Source organism: Microcaecilia unicolor, chromosome 2 (genome assembly GCF_901765095.1).
Source record: "Microcaecilia unicolor chromosome 2, aMicUni1.1, whole genome shotgun sequence".
Lineage (NCBI taxonomy): Eukaryota > Metazoa > Chordata > Amphibia > Gymnophiona > Siphonopidae > Microcaecilia > Microcaecilia unicolor.
The window spans coordinates 61,440,770-61,462,544 of NC_044032.1; the positions used below are offsets into that span (position 1 = coordinate 61,440,770).

Consider the following 21,775-nt stretch of genomic DNA (forward strand, 5'->3'; position numbering starts at 1 on the left):
AAAATATACATAAAATCATACCATACAGCTCAATGAACAGCCGATGTTACTTTGTGTTCCTTTACTGTATTCAGTTTTAATGCAAATTTCCAGCGTCACCTGCAGATAATTGCATAAGCCCTTCCCAAGCCCAGTTTGAATTTTGGACATAATTTTGTATACAAAATGTACCAGTTATGAATATATAATAAACAAAAATCATAATTTTGCATTATTGATATTCTGAACACCAAATTAAAAAAAAAATCTGTTGATTTGCAGGTCTCGTTTGTTTTTTAAATCCGTCTGTCATTTGGGAGGAAGGTGCCTACAGAGAGAGGTTGATTGAAGAAATGGAAAATAATTGTTTCCCTTGTTTCCCTGTCTGACTGGCATTGTGTCTTTGATGTCCTAAATAGCAATATGTCTTTCACATTACGTGTATTATAGCATCGTTTCAAGAATCAGCTTTCAATAGATAAAAGCGTGCTGCATCGTTTATGTTACGGGGTTGAAGTGAAAGTTTCCGGTCGCTAATTGTTTTTGGTGGTAGGGGGGAGGAAAGGGGGAGGAAAGGGGGAACCCTCCCCCTCCCCCCCCCCCCCCCCCCCCCCCACACACACACACACACACACACACACACACATTGACGTCTAGCGATTTCAACAGCAAACCACTGAAATCTCAGCCAACCCTGAAAAGTCTCAGGCCCCGCCCCTTGCCCTCTTCATTGGCTGAACCGTTCCGACGCCGAAATAATTCGAACTACGGCAGCGGGAGCGGTTGGCCAGGGTGGCCGTCGCTTCCACGGAGTCCCGCCTCTCGGAGGCCTGGGTAGGCTGCTGGAGAGACAGCAGAGCTCGTTCTGGACAGCTCCGGCTGCCCCAACAGAAAGACGTAAGAGGAGGAAAGGGCTCGGACATGGCGAGGAGGAGCGCTGCTGGCTCGTCTGCTGCCGGAGATCGGTGATTTCCACACACACACCCCTCCCTCCCCCATACACGCACTCACCACGCACAGAACCAGAAACTGAGAGGCCTTAAAAATTACGCCCCCCCCCCACCCCCATCCATTTTTCACTAGAACCCAGGAAATCGATGGACTGAATGAAGACTGCCTACAACGCCTATAGATGCCTAACCAAAGATCTGGATGCCTGCGCCATGAACCCGGAGATGACAATGGACACTATTGGCAGTTTGCATGGCGGGGCCAGCCATGAGCAGGATCTGCTGAGCAGCCACAGCCCGCATCTCAACCGGAGCGCTGCGAACCTCAGGCTTCACCAGGACCTGGCTTCCGCTTCTTCTCGCTCTGCCATGGTGTCCAGCATGGCTTCCATCCTCGACGGGGCCGGAGATTACCGTCCGGAGCTGTCCATTCCTCTTCATCATGCCATGAGCATGCCCTGTGACAGTTCACCTCCTGGGATGGGCATGAGCGGCACCTACACCACTTTAACGCCACTCCAGCCCCTGCCACCTATTTCTACTGTTTCCGACAAATTCCACCACCATCATCCTCACCATCACCACCACCACCACCATCACCACCAGCGTCTTTCTGGCAATGTCAGTGGGAGTTTCACCCTCATGCGGGATGACAGAGGTTTACCAGCTATGAATAACCTTTACAGCCCCTACAAGGAAATGACTTGCATGGGGCAAAGTTTGTCCCCTTTAGCTGGCACTCCACTCGGGAATGGTTTAGGATCCATCCACAATACCCAACAGAGCCTCCATAATTACGGACCTCCTGGTCATGACAAAATGCTTAGCCCAAACTTTGATGCCCACACTGCCATGCTGGCCAGGGGGGATCAGCACCTCTCCAGGGGTCTTGCCACCCCTCCTGCGGCTATGATGTCGCACTTAAATGGTATACACCATCCTTCTCCCCCTGGCCACACTCAGTCTCACGGGCCCATGCTGGCTTCCAGCCGGGAAAGGCCTCCTTCCTCCTCGGGATCTCAAATTAACAACTCTGGGCAGTTAGAGGAAATCAACACCAAAGAAGTGGCACAAAGGATCACTGCAGAGCTCAAGCGTTATAGCATTCCTCAGGCTATCTTTGCTCAGAGGGTGCTGTGTCGTTCACAGGGTACTCTTTCAGACCTTCTAAGAAATCCCAAACCTTGGAGTAAATTGAAATCTGGAAGGGAGACCTTCAGGAGAATGTGGAAATGGTTGCAGGAGCCTGAGTTCCAGCGAATGTCAGCTTTAAGGCTTGCAGGTAAGGTCAGGGACCAAAAGGGTATCACAGTTCATGAGAACATGTAAACATAATAGTCAAAAGAAAGTAATGTTTGTTGTGCATGGTCATTGCCATAGTACTTTTATGTAGCTCCCTGCGAAATCATCTTCAGGTCTATGTGCTGGCCTTGACTTTCCTGTTGCCTTCTTCCCCATTGAGTGATTTTAGCGTAGCTTGGCATTTCAACTATTGGATGCTACTGGGATTTCTTGTTTTATAGCTCTGTTGAAAGGGCAATGGTGTCGCACTCTGCAGATTTTGCACAGGATCTTGGGCAGAATTCAGACTATCTATTTCACCGGCCAGGAATCTACAAACAAAAAACAATGAGCAAAGCATTCGCCACAGAAATACCGAGTCCTAAAATAGAGACTTGTTATTTTACTATTTGTTAATGTTATTTACAGAAAGGTTAATTTTTTTTTCACGGCAAGAAGGTCTGGAATAATGCCTGATCATGTTTTATTAGTCTTGATCATAGGTTTCTCGAAAGAAAATCCTCATTGTGTACAAACTCGTGGGAATTTTTTAGGCAGGGTTTAGACTCGCCAGGACTAAAACTTTTTCTGCGTTTCCTAATAACCTGTGGACGCATTAAATAATCATTGCCCCGGTGAGTACATGATGTATTATGATGGATATGTTAGGTTTTTTTTTCAATAGTGTGTTGACACATTGAAAACAATTTTGATTAATGATAGGAAGTGTAGTGTATGAACGCTCAAGTACTCTGCAACTGAATTACTGGCTTTAAGAATTTTAAAAACTCATTTTGCTATGTCCTTTGCTCATAAGCACAGATTTTTTTTGTCTTGGTGGAGAGCAGATAGCGTTGGTTTTTTTTTTTTTGTTAGTCTCAGAGAAGACAAGCGAAAGGACAATTGCTCTGGGTATAATTATTGTTCCAGTGCCGGATGAATTCTCTGTGCCTCCTCTAGTGGAAGGAAAAGTGAAGTACAAGGCTCTATTGTTCTAAGATTACAGGAATAAGTCGATTAAAGATTGCTATGTAGGAAATCGGAAGGGAGAGCATTAAGAAAAAGAAATCTAGTTTAAGTGAACATAAGGAAATGCGTGGTTAATAAGGCTGCACTTACACTTGAATAAAGGAATCTTTTTAAAAACGGTAGACAGCAATGTTGTGCAGTAGATCTGTCTTTTGTCAGGAAAATCTTTGTTCTGAAAAATATTTACAAGTAAAAATCAGAAAAAACCTGGTTCTTCTGTCTTTTCTTATATGTTTGAAGAATACTCGACTAATGCGACGTATAAACATGTCGCCTAGTTTTCCTTCACTTTAGGCTCGCATTTTAACATGATGAAAAACAGATTAGTAATGCAATAAATTCTTCTGGAAAAAAAATGTTTCAAGTAACTGTATGTGGTACCTAGTCACGTTTAACAGATACATATAGCACACGTTCTTCTACATCCGTCACATTCCCCTGCACTCTGATTAATTTAAATCTGAAGCAATTACTCCTTTGATAGTATTGATTAGTGGAAGGTAAATAAACCCTTTCTTTGGAGAGCTTTTCTAAAAAAAAAAAAAAAAAAATCTTTAAAACCCTGCCTCCATTTGTTGGAATTTATTTTTGCCGCTGCTGTTGTCTCATGTTAGGGGGAAATCTGGTGGGGTAAGTCTGCAGTAAGAGATTTTACTGGAATTTTTGTGGGTAAGGAAGAGCGTGTGTGTGTGTGTGTGTGTGTGTGTGTGTGTGAGTGTGTGGGTGGAAGGTGGGGGGAGGTATTTGAAAGAACAGCTCTCAGAATTTGTAAAATGCATTGTTTATGTTCAATAATATTTTAGATGTTTTGCATCTGGTCGCCGATGCAGATGTGCACTTGACACATTGTGGTCTTATTATTGTTTGCAGTATGGTAATACAGTACTGGGAACACGCTGCCCCCTCCTCATTTCAACTGGAGCGATTATTATTAGGCCTATCAATTAGATATTAAAAAAAAGTATCAAACGGCATTCCAACCGTGTCTAGGAGAAATGATTAGTATTTCTTTGATAGAAAGTCGTGTTGTTACCGTGACTCGAGATTTTTTGTTTGTTTGTTTCTCTGTTCTGATTTTCTATAACGGTATTCCAGGAGAGATGACGCTGTGCCTAATTAATATACATTAGACGATTGGAAAACATATTTACATCAAAGGCTAGAGGTAGTCTTGGGTTCTGTGGCGGCGTGGAGAGAGACAGTACTGTTGTGTTCCCATTTAGATAGCTGGTGTCCTAAAAGGTAAGGCAAAAGCTCTTTCATCTGAACCTTGTTGCAGGTATTAAGTGGTGCGGTGTTAAGGGGGTGATTGCATTGCATATCATTGCAAGGGTTTGTTTGTCAGTGTCAGTCTCCTTTGGTAAAATATGCACAGTCTGGGATTTGGGTGAGTGGGTATTATGTGTAGATTGAAGCTACACGGATAGAAGGAGAGAAGAGCTGAAGCTCTCTCTCTCTCTCTCTCTCTCTCTCTCTCTCTCTCTCCATGAATTATTGATAGAAATCTCTGCAGGGCCCAGAGCTAGGACGGCAGCGTCACTTTCCTTGGGGTTAACCAGGCACAGATTTGAAGCTGGGATCTATTGTTCTAAATCCTTCACTGTAAATCACTTCTGCTGTCTCTTTCAAGGTGAAAGAAGGCGCCCACAACCACCTTCGTGGGTTTTTTTTTTTTAACTGCAGTTTTTGTGTTTTGGTTGGGGCGGTTGGCCTGGTTTGGGGCTTCAGTTACTAGCAGAGGGCTGGAAGCTGATTTTGTTCTGTGCTTCAAGACCATAAAAAATTCATAGTTTCTTCTTGCACAGGATGACACAGGGTTGTATTTATCGCACTTGAATATTCTGCTAGAAAATGCTTAGCGTTGTTTTTGAAATTCGGAAGTACAAATGACATTATTCATCACCTAGCCAAATACAATAGTGTTCTTGATTTGGCTGCATTTTATCCTGTTTTAACAGCTTAATGTGTGGTTACATTTCCATGTGTTGAATATGCCCTTAATTACTTAGTGAAATGATACCGAGTCGAATTCTAGAACACAGTTACTGGTTTTTGAACAGTGGAAAATACCACTTTTCAATAATCTAACACTCTTCCTTTTTCGCTTTCTAATGGGACCAATAATTATTCATGATATTAGTAAATTTTTATTAATTACCATTGCTACTATTTTGTTACATTAATAATCACCCTAAGAATACGGATAATATCCTAATAGTACATATTTGAACAAAATATATTTTGTGTGGTTTTAATTACAAAACTCTAACAGTAAAGTAGGAATAAGGTTTGAGATTCCAATACCCAACTGTTCAATGCATTTTGATGTAGTATAATTTAATTGTGTTGTTAAAGTGGTTAATTGCGCTGTGTAACTTTTCTGGTAGCAGCTGCCTGTGCTGAATAATGAAGAGCCCGGTGCAGATATGAATGTATTTGCGCTTTACATCCGGCGGCCTCGGTTGCAATGTAGGTTTATGAAATCACATTTTTATCCTTCCGCTTGTAACCTACACTTTACGAGCGCATTCTTCTACCCCAAAATAAGCAATAAATAATGTCTCTGGCTTGCGCTGATAGTTTTCGGTTTTATTTAACAAATTTTGAATTCTTTTAGCTACAGTATTATATCAATGCGAGCCCTGTGAAGTTAAGGTTGTATGTAGTGATATTGGTCTCTTTCATGAAAACTCTTTTTTGTTGTTGTTATAGGCCATATTTGTATATTATCTCTGATTCTTGTAGTATTATATAACGTTTGTCGCTATCTGCCTTGTCCCCAATATAGAACTATCCCCAGCTTGACATAGTTTAATTCTTTGCCTCATAGGTGAGCAAAATAGCAGACAAAGAGAAACTCGTTACATACGAAAAAAATTCCTCCTTGATGACCTGATTAGATTGATGTTTGAATAGCTCAGTACTGGCCTAGCCTTTTAAAATCCCTTGTGAATCAATAACACCTTTCTACTTACTATGCACTGGTGATGGATCCTCCAGAATTGGCGAATATAAAAAGACTTAGCACTCCTGAAAATAACCAGGGGAACAAGATCCCAAGCCAGAAGCCATCCACATTTCATCTTTCTTCCAGACTTTGCATGGTGTGGGTTGTGTCACTTTCTGAAACAAATGTGTATATGAAGGCGGATCGATGCTGATAATGTTTAGAAGATTAAAAGAGCATTAATGCTGGCAACCATAACATAAACGTGTGGACCCAGATTTCATCGATCTGGAACCTGATCCGAACTGCTTCCAGTAAAGCTGATGGCCCTCTTTTCCCAGCACTGTGCTCCCCATCGCCTCACCTGTCTCCGACTTTCTTAGAATCTTTTTCCCTTTTGGTGTCCCGAGGTGTCTTAAATTATCCGAACCACGTTGACTAAGCAGATGGTGAAGATAATGACTGCATGGCGCTTCACTGTTTTTATTTATTTATTTATTTGTTTATTTTGGTTGGTTTTGATTTTTTTTTCTTTTCCCTTGAAAGCTCAGATAAGGAAAAACAAGGGGGGGGGGGAATCCTCAACCCATTGAGCAGTAAATTAGCTGTTAATTTGTAAAGCAAATATTGTAGTTTACTGATCGTTTCCTTGTCTATAGGTAGTAGGATGTGTCATTAAACTTGTTAAGTTAAATTTGCCAGCTAAAGTAAGGGGCAGGCCACAACAAACCTATGAATTACATTTGACACGACAGGCTCCAGAACGTGTTAGGATGGACAATTAATTCTTCATTTATTTACCTATAATTAAGACGGGTTTGGGCTGTGCATTTTATATACCGCCATTTTGTGGTACAACCAAAGCGGTTTACTTATTATATATACAGGAACTTTCTAAGATAAGGAGTTATAAGTTGCAAACCTGGTAATTTATAGATAAATAGATGTGATGCTTTCTTCCATTAAGTGGGAATATTTGAAATATATAATTATGTGATTGTGTGCCTTTTAATGATTCCGTTTTAGCAATATGAACAATTAACCCCGCCGAATGAATGACAACACAGAAGTACCGCAAGAGGTTCTGAGAAATAGTGGAAATGCAACCGCAAACGCTTACGTGTTTCTTCTTAGTTGCGTTCTGGGTTTTTTTTTGTCTAACATAATTTGAAACGGTCAGTAAGATGAATTAGCAAGATTTGCTATAAGCAGGAAGTTTTTTATTTCAAACGTGAGACTTATTTTTTTTTGTTATAGTAAGATAAGTAGCCTGGAGAAGAGGCGTCTGGAACAATGCACATTTTTAACAGTAATCTGCTATTTTAGCTGAAGAATATCTACGTTGTGTACTTTCTTTTTCTTCCTAATTTGCTTTTTTTTTTTAATATTGATTTTATCTGCTAAGCAAAAGCTTTGTCCCTTTTGACATCATGGCACGTCTTTCAGATCTGTTTGAGCACTGACTTTAGTGTGGGACTGAATAGCTTTTTCCTCTGCTTTCGGAGTAATACGAGGCCCTCTCTCATCTAGCGCCCGGGAATGCCTGTTATTTCGCTTAGTGAAGGTGAAAATGCAACAATCCAGAAATGGGAATGGAAATTGGGAAAAGTAGAGCAAATGGGGCATAGTCTTTTATAGAGCAAACCTCCAATTATAGTATTTGAAAAGCCCTAACCGCCAGTAAATTTCAGGCCCCTTTCATTGGCCAGTTCTATTGAGCCTGGGCTCAAGTAAACTCCAGGCTACTTGTTTTGATGTCTAATATATTTGATTATTTATGGTTGTTTTTATTATTATTATTATTATTATTTTATTTTCATTTTATAGCTGCCGGTGAACATTCACCATAGCTTAGTGGGGGAGCGGGGCAAAGGGAAAGAAAGGCCTGATTTATCGAAGGTTTCTGCTTACAGTCAGGTTTAGGAAAGCTTGGTGGCTTTTCTCAGTTCGAGTCCCACTGCAGCTCCTTGTGACTCCGGGCAAGTCACTTAAACCTCCATTGCCCCTGGTACAAAATAAGTACCTGAATATATGTAAACCGCTTTGAATATAGTTGCAAAAACCTCAGAAAGTCCCATTTCCCTTTCACTTTTCAATGGGGAAAGCACGAGCTAAAATTGGTGCAGTTTTTGCAACGGAGCAAGGTTGAGGCAAACTTCCCTTAACCTATCAATCATAGGAAGCTTTTGGGAAACTGAGCTGTTAAAATATTACGAAGATCGTGTTTCGTTTGCTCCCCAAATGGGAGAAAACTAACATTGGGGGGGGGGGAGCTTATCTTATAACTTGCTGCTTTGATTAAAAGAACCCCCTAGTTTTTCACACTGGAGGCCTTGATGGATTTTCAAAGTGCATACTTTGAAAATTATCCAAAGAAAAATACCTGCACACTCGTACTGGTAATTTGTGCGGATACTTTTTCTGAGAAAAAAAAAACATACTCATACTTATGAAAATTTAAAAGTATACGCTTAGTTTCAAATACCAGCCAACCCTGCCTCCAGATATGCTTCTTCCTACAGGTAGTAAACTGGATATGAAATGGCACCACCCATTTTCTTTCCCATGCATATAGGGCAGGCAGTTTCACCAAAGTCCATTTTCCTGGGTAAGCTCTATTTTAACTGCAGAAATGGCTTGAAAATTGTCTTTCCCCATCATAAAGCTCTAATTTTCCACATGAGCAGCAACACATGACACTGGGCAATTAACAATGTGCAGCATGCTCTAGATGAGTATTGAGGCACCAGTTAAAAGAGCATAGCACCTTTAGTACCTGGGATAATTTAAAGCAACAGTGCCACCTTTTGGCCAAACTTGAATGAATGTTTTCTCTGTTAGGTAATATAATGCCAGTTCTTCCATTTTCAAGCTTCATGGCAATATATTGTTTGGGGATTGAATTTAAATAATGCTATCAGGGTAGCTCTCAGATTTCTCCAATTTGCAGTCAAAAATCTGGAGCCACTCTCTTTTCTGATGGAATATGAGTACCTGTTATCTAAATTCATGAGGTGAGTGATGTACATCTAGGATGTACTAGAAGACTTTAGAGACTGGACACAACTGGATTAGAAAAATGTTTAAAAAGTGAAACCAGAGGAAAATATAGACCTCCTACAAGGTTTGAGGGAAGACATTTAAACACCTTTTGGGTAGGGGGGGAAGGATATGTTGTTTCGCTGAATTATTTCTTTGTAATATATTCCTTTGGGGTGTGTTATTGCACACAGAGCATCTTGTACAACTAAAAAATCTTAAGACTTTGCTTTCAAGAGAGCAAAGGAGCTGCTTTGATTTTTGAGCTTCCTTTGAACTATCCTAGTTAAAACCTGACTGCAGTCAGAGGGCACTGTGAAGCCATGGAGCAGTCATGAATATCTACCAACCCTTGTCCATGCATTGTTATTATTAAGCATTTGCATAGCATACCCAGATGTACATAGTGCTGTACATAGATATATAGAAGAACACTAAGGTATGTAGTGACTGTGCTTCAGGACAAATCACAATTCTTAATGCCCCACTGCCATTTTAAACCTTATAACTTCTTCTGTGTCAAAAAAAAACAATGTTAGGAAGGCTGAGGTCTAACAATTTTCAGGTGAATAAATTTGCACTTTGGCAACCCTCTTATTGGAAAATGGATGATTTGTGTGTCTATTATTTTAAAGCTGGTCACATTTAAAAAGTAGATTAAATGGCAAAGTTATCAGAGATACTGTACACAGTGTGTTGTGTAACAGTGACTTTTTTTTGTAATCAGAGGCAGGATTTACAGACTGTGGGGAAACAGGTCAGGTAAGGCAGTTTACCAACCTTATCAGTCTGGTTAAAGTGTACTGTAAAACGTTAACAGAAACCCAAGATTCATTTATGATGGGAATCTGTATTGAGTAACCTGTTTTAGGTTCTTGTTTAATTGATTGCATGATTGATTTACGGTCTCCCTCAATAATTCTAAATACTTGTAGATTTCAAACATTCTTTAAGTACAGAACATTAAAAGAAAAAAAATTACCATCGTCCTGAAGTGCAAAAAAATCAAATTCTTCAATGAGATATTTAATGTATGTCCGTACAGCCTGGTGTACTTAATGACTGATTAGCTGGTATAATCTTTAGCAGGCTTTAGGAGATTATACTTGTTCTTATCTGAATTTGCAAGTTATGTTATCGTCTTAAAAATAAGCTTATATTCAAGGTTTTAGTAGTAATTTATCTTGTTTTCTCTCTCAACCAGGGCTTAATTTGTGCTAGAATGGGGTGGAACAGCGTTCCATCACTTTTTTTTTGTAGGTGGAAATGATGTCACCACCCCATTCTCCCTGCCCACCCCACAGGCCTACTTTTCTTCCTCCTGTCCCCTCCCCAGCCAGCAGCTTAGCATCTTTCCTTGCCTCTTAACACCCCAGGTATACCTTTTATACAAAATAAGTGCCTGAATATATGTAAACCGCTTTGAATGTAGTTGCAAAAACCTCAGAAAGGCGGTATATCAAGTCCCATTTCCCCTTTCCCTTTTAAAATGTGATTTTCATTGCTGGAGGCAGCCGGCAATGAACAGCGATTCAGACGCACTGTTCAGAGCCTTCTCTCTGACGCACTTCTTCCTGTTTCCACAGAGGCAGGAAGTATCAGTGAAGGCTCTGTGGTGGGCGTGAACAGTGCTTCTGACTGGCTGTTCACTACCAGCAGCCCCCAGCAGTGAAGGCCACTTTTTAAAGGTACACAGGGGAGGGCAGAGAGGCAAGAGGAGATGCCGGATTGCTGGCTGGGAAGGGGGAAGAAAAAATGCTGGTCCATGGAGAAGAGGGGAGGAGAAAAAAATGCTAGATCACAGGGGTGAGAGAAAAATGCTGGTCCACGGAGGAAGAGGAGGAGAAGGAAGAGGTCCATGCAGGGGGGAGAAAAAAATGTTGGTCCATGGTGAGGGAGAAAAGTGCTGGTCCATGAGGAGGGAGGGAAGAAAAATGCTGGTCCATGGGGGGGGGGGGGGGAGAAAATGAAATACTAGTGCATAGGCGGGGGGGGGGGGGGGTAAAGGAGAAAGAGAATGGAGAAGAAGAAATGCTGGACCAGTAGGGGTGAGGAGAAGGAGTTGAGGAGAATATGGAAACAAGGGAAGGAAAGAGACAGTGAGATTCTAGATATGAGGGAATGGGACTTGATATACTGCCTTTCTGTGGTTTTTACAACTACATTCAAAGCAGTTTACATGTTATATACAGATACGTATTTGTACCTGGGGCAATGGAGGGTTAGGTGACTTGCCCAGACTCACAGGGAGCTGCACAGGGAAGTGGGATTGAACCCAGTTCCCCAGGAACAAAGTCTGCTGCACTAACCACTAGGCTACTCCTCCTCTCCAAGAGTGAGGAGTTGCTGAATATGGTAAAGAGAAGAATGAGAGGGGGAGATTCTGACTTGGGGAGGATAAGAAAGGGATAGATAGGAGGAAGCTGATTGTGGGGGTGAAAGGAGAGAAGCTGCACTATTGGGAAGGGAAAGAAAGGGAAATGCTAGGCTACAAATGTGGGGGCAGAGAGGGAAGGTATGTCACAAGAGTGGGGAGTGGAGAAAGAGGGAAGATGTTAGACTATAAAGGGTAGGGGGTGGAGAGAGGGAGATGAGATGCTGGACAGTGGAGAGAAGAAATGCTGAGATACAAAAGTGGAGGAAGGGGAAATGCGGACCATGATGGAACTATGTGAGAGAAGCCATAGGGGGTTACCAAGGAGATTAAGATGGGAGAGCTAGGGACTGAGAAATGGAGATGGAAAGTTGATAAGCAGGTGAAAAATAAAACGAGGGAGGTGGAGAACTGGAGGGTGAGAAAGAGGGTAAAATTTGAGTGGACAAAATCAGAAAAGAAAGGGAAGAAAGAAGTAACAGGGAAAGATCAATATTAGAGTCGGATGTGAGGGAATAAAAGCAGACAGGAAAGTGGAAGAGAGAAACTCACTGGGACCAACATTATTTAGAAAAATAAAATGCCCAGACAACAAAGGTAGAAAAAACTGTTTTTATTCTGAATTTAGAAACTGGAATATGTTAGTTTTGGGGAGATGTGCATTGTAGATGTCTTTGTATTGTTTTAAAAGTAAGAGCAAAAGAATTTGTTTTTCTTGCTCAAGTGTCATGGTATATGCCGAGTTTGACTTCTTGGGGTTACTAGTTCAATTCTTGTTTTCATATTTCTATTTTTGCTTTGTATTCTGTATTTGGTGAGGGTTTAGAAGTGCCAGCATTTCAAAACGATTGAGGGTGCCAGACATAATACAAATAGCTCCTCCCTGGATACAGTGAAGGAGCTTCCTCAATATTGGGGGTGCTGAGTACCTATTCTTTGGTTGTGACCAAGGTGCAGTATTCTATTTGCGTAGTTTGTTTAGAGTAGAGAATGACACTGGGACAAAATGTGTCCCTGTCCCCACCCCATCTCTGTGTGTTCTGTCTCTGTCCCCGTCCCATCCCCGCAAACCCCATCTCCGTCCCCACCCCGTCCCCGCAGGTTCTGTCCCCATCCCCGCCCCATCCCTATGGGCTCTATTCTCATCTGCAGAAGCCTCGAACACGAATGATTTTATATTTAAATCTTTTTATTAAAGTATAAAAAGGAAGAATATGGTGTGCAATTGTGTATAAATTACAAATAGAAAACAATAACAGCAGCTAGCAGCTATAATAACTCTCCCACCACCACTGCTGCCCTCTACCCTTCCAACCCCCAAAATAGCTGACTTCAACTAGCCCAAGGAAACCTAATCCACCCTGTTAAAATGTCCAGGGGTACAAAATGCAACCCGTTCTGTATGCCCTATGAAGCACTATTATGATTTTTTAAATCTGTAGATGAATAAGTAATCAACAACCTCAGGATTCAGTCTAATTCTCCTGTCTTCCACAGTCCTTCCTGCAATAGAAGATATCTTCTTAGAAGATGTGCTGGTAGCAGGATATACAGGATCCCCCATGCAAATTTTGCTAGCTGTGGCCAGCATTTTTGCTTGTTTTTCCAAAAAATAAAAATATTGTCATCTGCATCAATCAAACATAAATAACAGTCCCGTTCATTAACAGGCTTCAAAGCAGAAAGTAACATGGGGACAAAGTTTGTCCCCATCCTCAAGGGCTCTGACCCCATCCAAGCCCCATCCTCATGGGATCTGACTCCATCTCCACAGGCTCTGTCCTTGTCCCTATCCCCATGGTTAATGCGGGTCCCCATGTCATTCTCTACTGTAGAGATCTGTAGTAGTCCCACTTGTTCTGTTTGACCACTAGTAAGTGTATTGGTCTTTTAGGGCACAGTGCAATACCTGTAATGCTGGCTATTCATTTTTGTTTTCAATATTATTTGTAAAACAAAAATTATAATTAAGGGGGAAAGTTATCACAAGTGGGCTACAGTAAAAATGGGTTATTTTACTACAAGTTATGCTATTTTAGCACAGGTCCCATTTTATGCAATGAGACCCTATGCTTAAATTGCATGACATGTGGAGCCCACATTGATAACTGCCCCCTTAATCAATTAATATTAAATTACGCAATTAATTTGTGCCCTGTATTATGCATTTATTTGAAATACATGTTTGCAAAGATAGAGCAGTTACATTTATTATTAATATAAACTTGGATAATATTGTATAGTATTCCTTTATTCCCACCCAGTTACTGCTTCATGGCATCAGGCTGCCAAAAATATCTGGGAAGTACACTTTTATCAAATGTGTAAATGTTGAGAAAAACTTAGTGGTAGATTTTGTTTATAATGTTGCAAATTTGTATTACTATTTGCTTTAAAATAGTTTTATTAAATATATGAATTTTCCAAGTATATCTACATTACTAGCTTCATTTTTATCCATAAATAGAGTATTATGTGTATAGGAGTAAGTTCACTTCCGGCTTTGACCCCTCCCCCAGTTCCGCTTCCTTTTTGTCTACAAATTAAGCCCTGCTCTCAGCTGTTTTCTGTGTGTTCTGTCTTGTTAATAGAGAGGGTGTGGAGCTCATATTAATTTATGGAGGAATGAAATGGCAATGCCTTTGTTTCACACAGCGGTAGAAAATTTCACGGCTTTTAGGGAAAGGAAATTCATATTTACAGAATTTTCGGTTTTGGTGTTATTGGAATGCTGTACAAAACTAGTTCTGTTTCAATCACTCTCTATTATCTGAACTCTAGTAATTATTTTCTTAAGGAAATATTTCTATAAATTATGTTGCTTGCACTTCCTTTTTAGAACGATACTGCTATTTTCCTAGATCTTATAGAGTTATAATAAAACAAACTGCATTTAAAATTATTTTTTTGTTTCATGAAGAAAACATCCATATTTGATTACACAGGACCAAGTACAAACATGATTCAATTATGTGAAAGGAATGTTTATATCGAAAACAAATCTGCCTTTTCTTGTAAGAGTAATCATCCTAAAAGGAATCAGATCAATCCTGATGTGCAGGAGGCTCTGCTTTGCTTTTTAACATTAAGGATGCAATTTTAACAATATTTCAAACTCATTGGAAATTTCTGTCTGTTTCAATGCTCTCTTCACCGTCTGTTTTACGAATGTAATTCTAAGGTATAATCTCAGCTTTCAGTCTCTCAGGCTCTCCTTGTTATCTTAATAGGTAGATCTTCACAGTTAAGATACATTAGAAATATGACAATTTATACTGAAGTTTGAGTGTATCTTGGGCTATGATTATTATTAGTAGTAGTAATATATCGTCATGTGTGATAAATCAGAGCCAGTGTTGACTGATTTTAATGCTATTAACTAGGGTCCGATGATGATGTTATTAGATAGTATGGGCAGAAAGTGAAGGGACTGGGTATTTTTGCATAAACTTGTACTCGTGCATCATTGTAGTAGTAGCTGTAGCAGAAGCAGCAGCCCGGGTACCATGTAAATTTTAGAGGACATTTTTGGCGCTGTTAGAAAATCTGTTGTAAACATACATTCATTGATTTGCATTCGTCAAAGAGGAAAGTTAAACCAGTGAAAAGAAAAGCAGTTACCGCTTTATGCAAGGCCAGGGAAACCTTTCATATCGATCCGATTGATCCAACCTTTCCCTTTAAGAAAACCACACAGTTAAAGACCCTTGCTCAATGGATTTTCCCTTCCTGCTGGCCGGATTTAATTGTTGTCATCTAGGATGGCAGTGCTTAACACTTGAAATCCTAAGAAAAACAAACAGGAAAATATGTGTGAATAAGTATTGTGAGCAGGTCCAGAACCTTGGAAAAATTATCAATTCAATGTATGATTAATTAAGAGCCTGCTGTAAGCTATGCCTATAGAATGTGACATAGGTTTAGTTTTGACACGTAGAAAAGTAACATGTTGCCCACTTGAATAGACCAAGAAGTTTAATCTAATAATCCACTAGAATATAGGCATTTGTCCTTTAGATTGTAAGCTCCTTTGAGCAGGGACTGTCCTTCTATGTTAAATTGTACAGCGCTGCGTAACCCTAGTAGCGCTTTAGAAATGTCTTCACAACATCCCAGTTATTCTTGCATATGAATAACTTGATCTTTTTTTTTCTCTCTTGTTCTTCTCGTTTGGAATCTGACTTTCGTATTGCTCCCCTTTTGCTTACAGAGCCATTTTCTGAAGTAATTCTCTTTCCTCCTTGTGCATCTTTGGGAGAAATAAGCCTCTATAGCTCTGCATTATTGATTTGTTATTTGATCTGTGAGGAGGCCTGCCAGTTGCAGATTTGTGTTAGAAGGGGAAAAAAAATATTAATGACCCTTAGGTGAGATAATGTGTTTATCTGTTTTGTGAGTTCAAAGGGCAGAGTTCAACTATGGTTCAGGTTAATTGAACACGAAGCAAAGATCTAATGGCTGCGATACCTCTTAGGTAACAAACCCTGAACTGAGCCTTTTGTTAGGCTGAAGGTGTGTTCAGTAGCATATCCTATGCAAAGTGCAGAGTCAAAGCACAAAGTAAAATGCACTCGTTATCGCAGATGTAAATTGCTTAGTTAAACTGGGTACTGACATGGCTCGTGTAAAACCTTGGAGTCCCTGTGGGTGAGAAATGTTTTCTCATTCGATAATTGCTTTATTGGTGCTGGTGAGGTGTACAGCAGCAGCTGCAGCTTATACCGAGAATCAGCTCTTAGGGTAATGTGCTCCTGTTAGAATGCAGCAAAGCATTTGTCTATCTTGGCTTCCAGCAAGTACTATTAACCCATCAATACTGTTTACTGGCTTGAAAAGTCATAGGTCACAACTAACTGTACTATGCAAATAATAATAGTTCACAGCAAGGGCAGATGACAGTAAAAGCAATCGCGACATGCTGCAAAGAGCTTTTTTATTATTATTATTTTTAAGCTCTGTCAGAACGGTTGCATCACGCTCAGACGTTTCTCCACTGCAGAGTAATGTTCAACGATTTTTACGGAATAATACGTAATGCATAATAACCATATGGCACAGAATACGTGGATTTGGAATCATGTATATATGGGTGCACGGTGCAAAGCCATGTTTTAATAGGGAACACATTTAATTCATTCATAAAAAGGATGAAAGAAATGTGTTTTTTTTTAACCTCTAATAAGTGATTGCAGGAGGCTTCAAGTGCTTTTTTTTTTTTTTTTTTTTTTTGTAATGGGGCCTGATCTGCCGTCTGCTGTTCCTTGTGTTGCTATATCGGAGCGCCACCTGCTGGACTTCGATATTTCATAAGTTATTTTGAAATGGAAACCACCAATTTTGTTGGATACTTAAAAATTAAAACTGCACCTTTTGAAATCTGCAGTTCTAATAAAGACAGATGACTGAATTTTATAAATTCAGTTTATTCTAAGTATGTATTAAACAGTAGTAACATTTGCAAATGCATGCCGTTTTCACTAGATGTTTCGCCTGCCTTTTAAATTTTGCCGTCACAATATTTAAGCACCGTGGACAGTTCTCGATTTGCAGCCTATAATGGAGCGGAGCTGTCTGTGTATGTAAATAGAGCAGGGTTGCTGTTTGAATGGCAAGCTGCTGCAGGTAAATATCGCCTGCTCGCTTCCCTTATATGAAGGCTTTCACTTCTAAGGTTTCATACTCCAATTGATGGGATTTTAAGAATGTATAGGAACTGAATATCTACCAACACGTGCAAGAAGATGCCTATTCAATGCAAACATAAATAGAGTTTAGGTAATCGGAGTTTTTGTGAAACTTCCAAGTATTTTTCATATTCTGACAACCTCCATTTCAACTGACTTTTTAATTAAAATAGACTGTCGAAATTGAGAAACTCGATTAGTTATAAATATTTGAGCTGTAGCGATGTTCAGGACAATATCATCCTAAAATATGCGGTCTTATTATTGCATCGTTTGACATACAAGGTAAGTAAGAAGGAATTACAATTAAATGAGTGGTTACAAATATACAATTTCGCTTCAGATATGGAATATACAGGAGCTATAATGCAACTGAAGCACTATGGCAGTAGGACAAAAACTTGATAAGTAGGGATTAGAGGGTGCAAGTTCTGAGTGGTGCAAGATGAAAAGTTAGTTCCACAGGGATCTGGACTGATTCACCATCTTGACACTAAAATTAGTAGGGTGGTAAATAATCCAGCAGATAAAGAAAATCTGCAAGGGGAATTGAATGTTAAAGGAATGGGCTGTGAAATGGCAAATGTGATTTAGTATAGACAAGTGTAAGGTCATGTCTTTAGGGAACAGAAATAAACCAGCCATTTGTAAATTGGGAGGAAAATATTTTGGGACATCTGGGTCAGGAAAAGGACTTGGGCATTCAGATAGACTAAAATGGCATTACAAAGTCAAGAAGAGAATCGCAAAGAGGCTTATTTTCAAAGCACTTAGCCTCCCAAAGTTCCATAGAAACCTATGGAACTTAGCCTCCCAAAGTGCTTTGAAAATATGCCTCTTTTTAAAGTAACACAGGTTTTAACATGTTAGAATAATAAAGAAAGTGAAAGCTCCATGGACAATGAGAGAGAATAACCTTGTTGAAATAATTCAGGAACCATTTCAATGCTGACAAGTAACAGAGCCATCACTGATTTAAGGATAGCTTATATATTAAAATATATGTTTTGGGGGGGCGGTTATCCACTTTGCCTAGATTCTCTGTATGGCGCTCAAAGCTGCATGTGCAAATTTGGGCATGCGCCCAATTTTCATACACAATTTAACTGAGTAACAAACCAAGTGTCACCAATAATTGAGTGCTAACAATTATTGGTGCTAATTGGCAACAATTTGGATTTATGTGCGCATCTTGCTAGGTACTATTTTATAAGATGTGCATGTAAATCTTTTAGCATGCAACTGAAAAGGAGGTGTGGTTATGGGAGGAGCATGGGCAGAACAGGGACATTCACTAAAGATGTGTACACTATTACAGAATTCAAGGGATCTGTGCCCAATTTACATGTGAGGATTTACAAGTTGGTATAAATTCTTGTGCCAAACTGTGGGTGCAGATCCCAGCACTATTCTATAAATGGCATCCAACTCTGAATGCTTTTTATAAAATAACATTCAGCGCTCATTTTTTTTCAGCACTCAGCAGCAGCCTATGGAATCTGCTGCCAGTGACCTCTAGAGCCTGGAGGAGGATGACAAGGAAGGAGACCTACCGGACCAGAGGGGGAGGGATAAGAGAGGGAGACCTGTGCCATGGGTTGGAGTGAGGAAAGACCTGTTGCACCATGGAGAAGGGGAGTTAAAGGGTAGAAAGAATTGTTGCACCACAGGGAGCAAATCATAAGAGCTTTCATGAGAGGGAGAAGAAGTGGGACTGTAGGAGGAATGCTAGCTCACTGCTATTGGAATTGGAAGCAATTATGTCATGGTTCGTGGAGGGTGGGGGAGAAGATATGTGGGTGGGCTGTGGGGCCACATACTTACAGCTTACAGGCAACAGGGGAATTGGGCGGTTGGCAGAAGAAGGGGAACAGGTGGACTGTTGAGGTTGGCAGGAGGTAGCGGCAGCACAAGACAATGAACAGGCCAGGGCCCAGAGCAGGTGGCAGCTGCAGGCAGTCAAACTGCATGGAGGACAGGAGCAGCAGCAGCACAAGCAGTCAGTCAGCGGTGGAACAGTGAGCAACACCTGCATGTATAAATAGCATGTGTTGCACTCATTTATAGGGCTCTTTGCATGGGAATTTCCCTCTCATTTTAATTGGCTGACTGCCTGTGATGCCGCTTTTAAAACCTGCCACCTGAGGCCATGGCCTCACTTGGCTTCATTATAGGGCTGTCCGTGGTTTCAAAATATTAATTCCGCATTCATATGTAAGCTATATAAATAATATTTCACTGCCATTTAGCAAATTGTAGCAGAATATCACAGCGGCATGCTGTACAGAGAAGACTGACCCAGGGCCTGCAGCCAGGCATCACATGGAGATTAGATTGAGAACAGGAAATGGCATGACATCAAAATGTTGAAGCCGGCTCAGCCCTGCCTCTCCCACACAGCCATCATCCCCATACACCCAAAACAAAGCAAACAAACCTACCAGCTGCTGCATCCATGTTGTCATTTTTTTTATTGTTGGTAGCATTTTTATTTGATCTCACTTATATTTTCAAGCATGCTGGCTTGTGCAGCATATGGATGTGCACAGAGGAAGTATCGGTTTCATCAGTTAGAGTACTAATTTGTTCTAAATCATAATCGGTGTGTCATTTGGAGGGGCTGGTTATATGGATTCCCTAGCAGGTGTTGCATTCATGAATAGATGTTTTCACCTAATAAAGGGCCACCAAAACAGACATCATGTTATGAGAATCAGGTGCTCAACATTCAGAGTTTCTATTTATAAATGCAAAGGTTTTTTTTAAACCTTAATTAGGTTGAAGCCTGGGAGCATTTAACATCTTTTTTTTTTCCTGTGTGTACATAAAAAGAAAAAGATGGTATGTGGGAACGTGCTCCTTTTGTTTTGTGGAATACAGTGGTATATTATAAAAATACACTTAATTTTTTTATTACTACTATTTTAAAGTCAGATATTGAATAATGAAGGAAGAGCTTCCTTCATGCAGAAGTTCTGTACAGTCAGTCTAAATGTACCAACATTGTCCAATTCATTTGTATATATTTATTTCTTCTTCAAGTCTGTGTGGTTTTAAAATCTGTGTGTTTGTATATAGATGAGTGTGATTTTATTATGAAGGCAAACAATACAGCACCAAAATACAGTAGCTACAGCACACTATTAGCTGTCAAGTTCATACAAAGTTAATTATATTCAGTGGAAAATTAAATCTGTTGGCTGCCTGCTATGTGAATATTCTATCAGTATTTCATTATTGCTATGAAGTCTTACATATTATGGGCATTTGCTTTAAACTTTGATTGTTTTAATTTGTTTATCCAGACCTTACATGCACATGATATTGCTTGTTAAATCCAAAGGTAAAACCTAAGGGTGATTTAAACAATTTGGAATAAACTGTGCTGTGCTGTAGAAGTTGTTGTCGTTGTTTGTTTACTTTTACAGTGTGTGTATGGATGCCTGTTCTAGTGTGTGCATATAATAATGTTTGAATAACTGTCTATACTTATTATTATTAAAAAAAAAAGGCACACAACTGCTTACAAAACAGTAGATAAAAAACAACAAAGCAGTGGAATCAAATGTATTTATTGGAACAATACCCGACGTGGCCACGTTTCGCCCTCAGGCTGCGTCAGGGGTAAAAACTATCAAAAGTGTATATAAATATATCATATACACTAATAGTGGGATGAGAACCGTTATTCCAAAAATCTAGTTCCACTTATCTGCTACTTCCAACTGAATGATATGCATTAACGTTCAGTTGGAAGCAGTTAAGTGGAACTAGATTTTTGGAATAACGGTTCTCATCCCACTATTAGTGTATATGATATATTTATATACACTTTTGATAGTTTTTACCCCTGACGCAGCCTGAGGGCGAAACGTGGCCACGTCGGGTATTGTTCCAATAAATGCATTTGATTCCACTGCTTTTTTTGTTTTTTATATACTTATTATTATGACTATGATTTCTGAACATGTGGCATCATTAAAGAACAGACTTTTAAATGTTCAGATGCGTATATATGGTAATCTCATCTTTGTTAAATGTTTCAGATATATCTATTGACTTGCTCCCATGAAGTTACTGAATTCTATTTATTCTGTCTCACTGGATTTTCAAATTTAAGCCACATTGTTCTGTTAATTTTCATAGATAGGGTTGGTTCAGTTTGAGTTCTTAACTTGTTAGTGCTGGTATAGTATGGTAGGCTTGTGACTGTCTGCAAGGTTTTGTTAGTGTCTGGTAGTAGAGGAAGTTTGTTGCTATCACTGATTTCACATCAGCGTTTGTTCTATGATGAGCTGTAAGTGAAGTATCCCTTGTTCGTAGGGTTTTATTGCAAACTAGTAAAAAAGGCCCGTTTCTGTAGGCAAGGAAACGGGCCTTAGGCAGGCAATCCCCCCTCCCCGTGCTACGGCCCCCTCGAACCCACCCCCTCCCGTGAACCTGTCGATCCCCCCCCACCCCGGAACGCCGAAAACTGCCGCTGCCGTTGTTG

The 21,775-nt window shown here is 40.1% G+C and overlaps 1 protein-coding gene across 1 annotated transcript in view; it reads left to right on the forward strand.

Annotated features, from left to right (window-relative positions):
• The first annotated feature begins 1,085 nt into the window (after window positions 1-1,085).
• The window catches only part of ONECUT2 (one cut homeobox 2), a 90,866-nt gene continuing 70,176 nt past the window's right edge, over window positions 1,086-21,775 (forward strand). Inside the window, 1 exon segment of the mRNA XM_030192080.1 lies at window positions 1,086-2,211. Coding sequence (XP_030047940.1) covers window positions 1,086-2,211 — 1,126 coding nt within the window.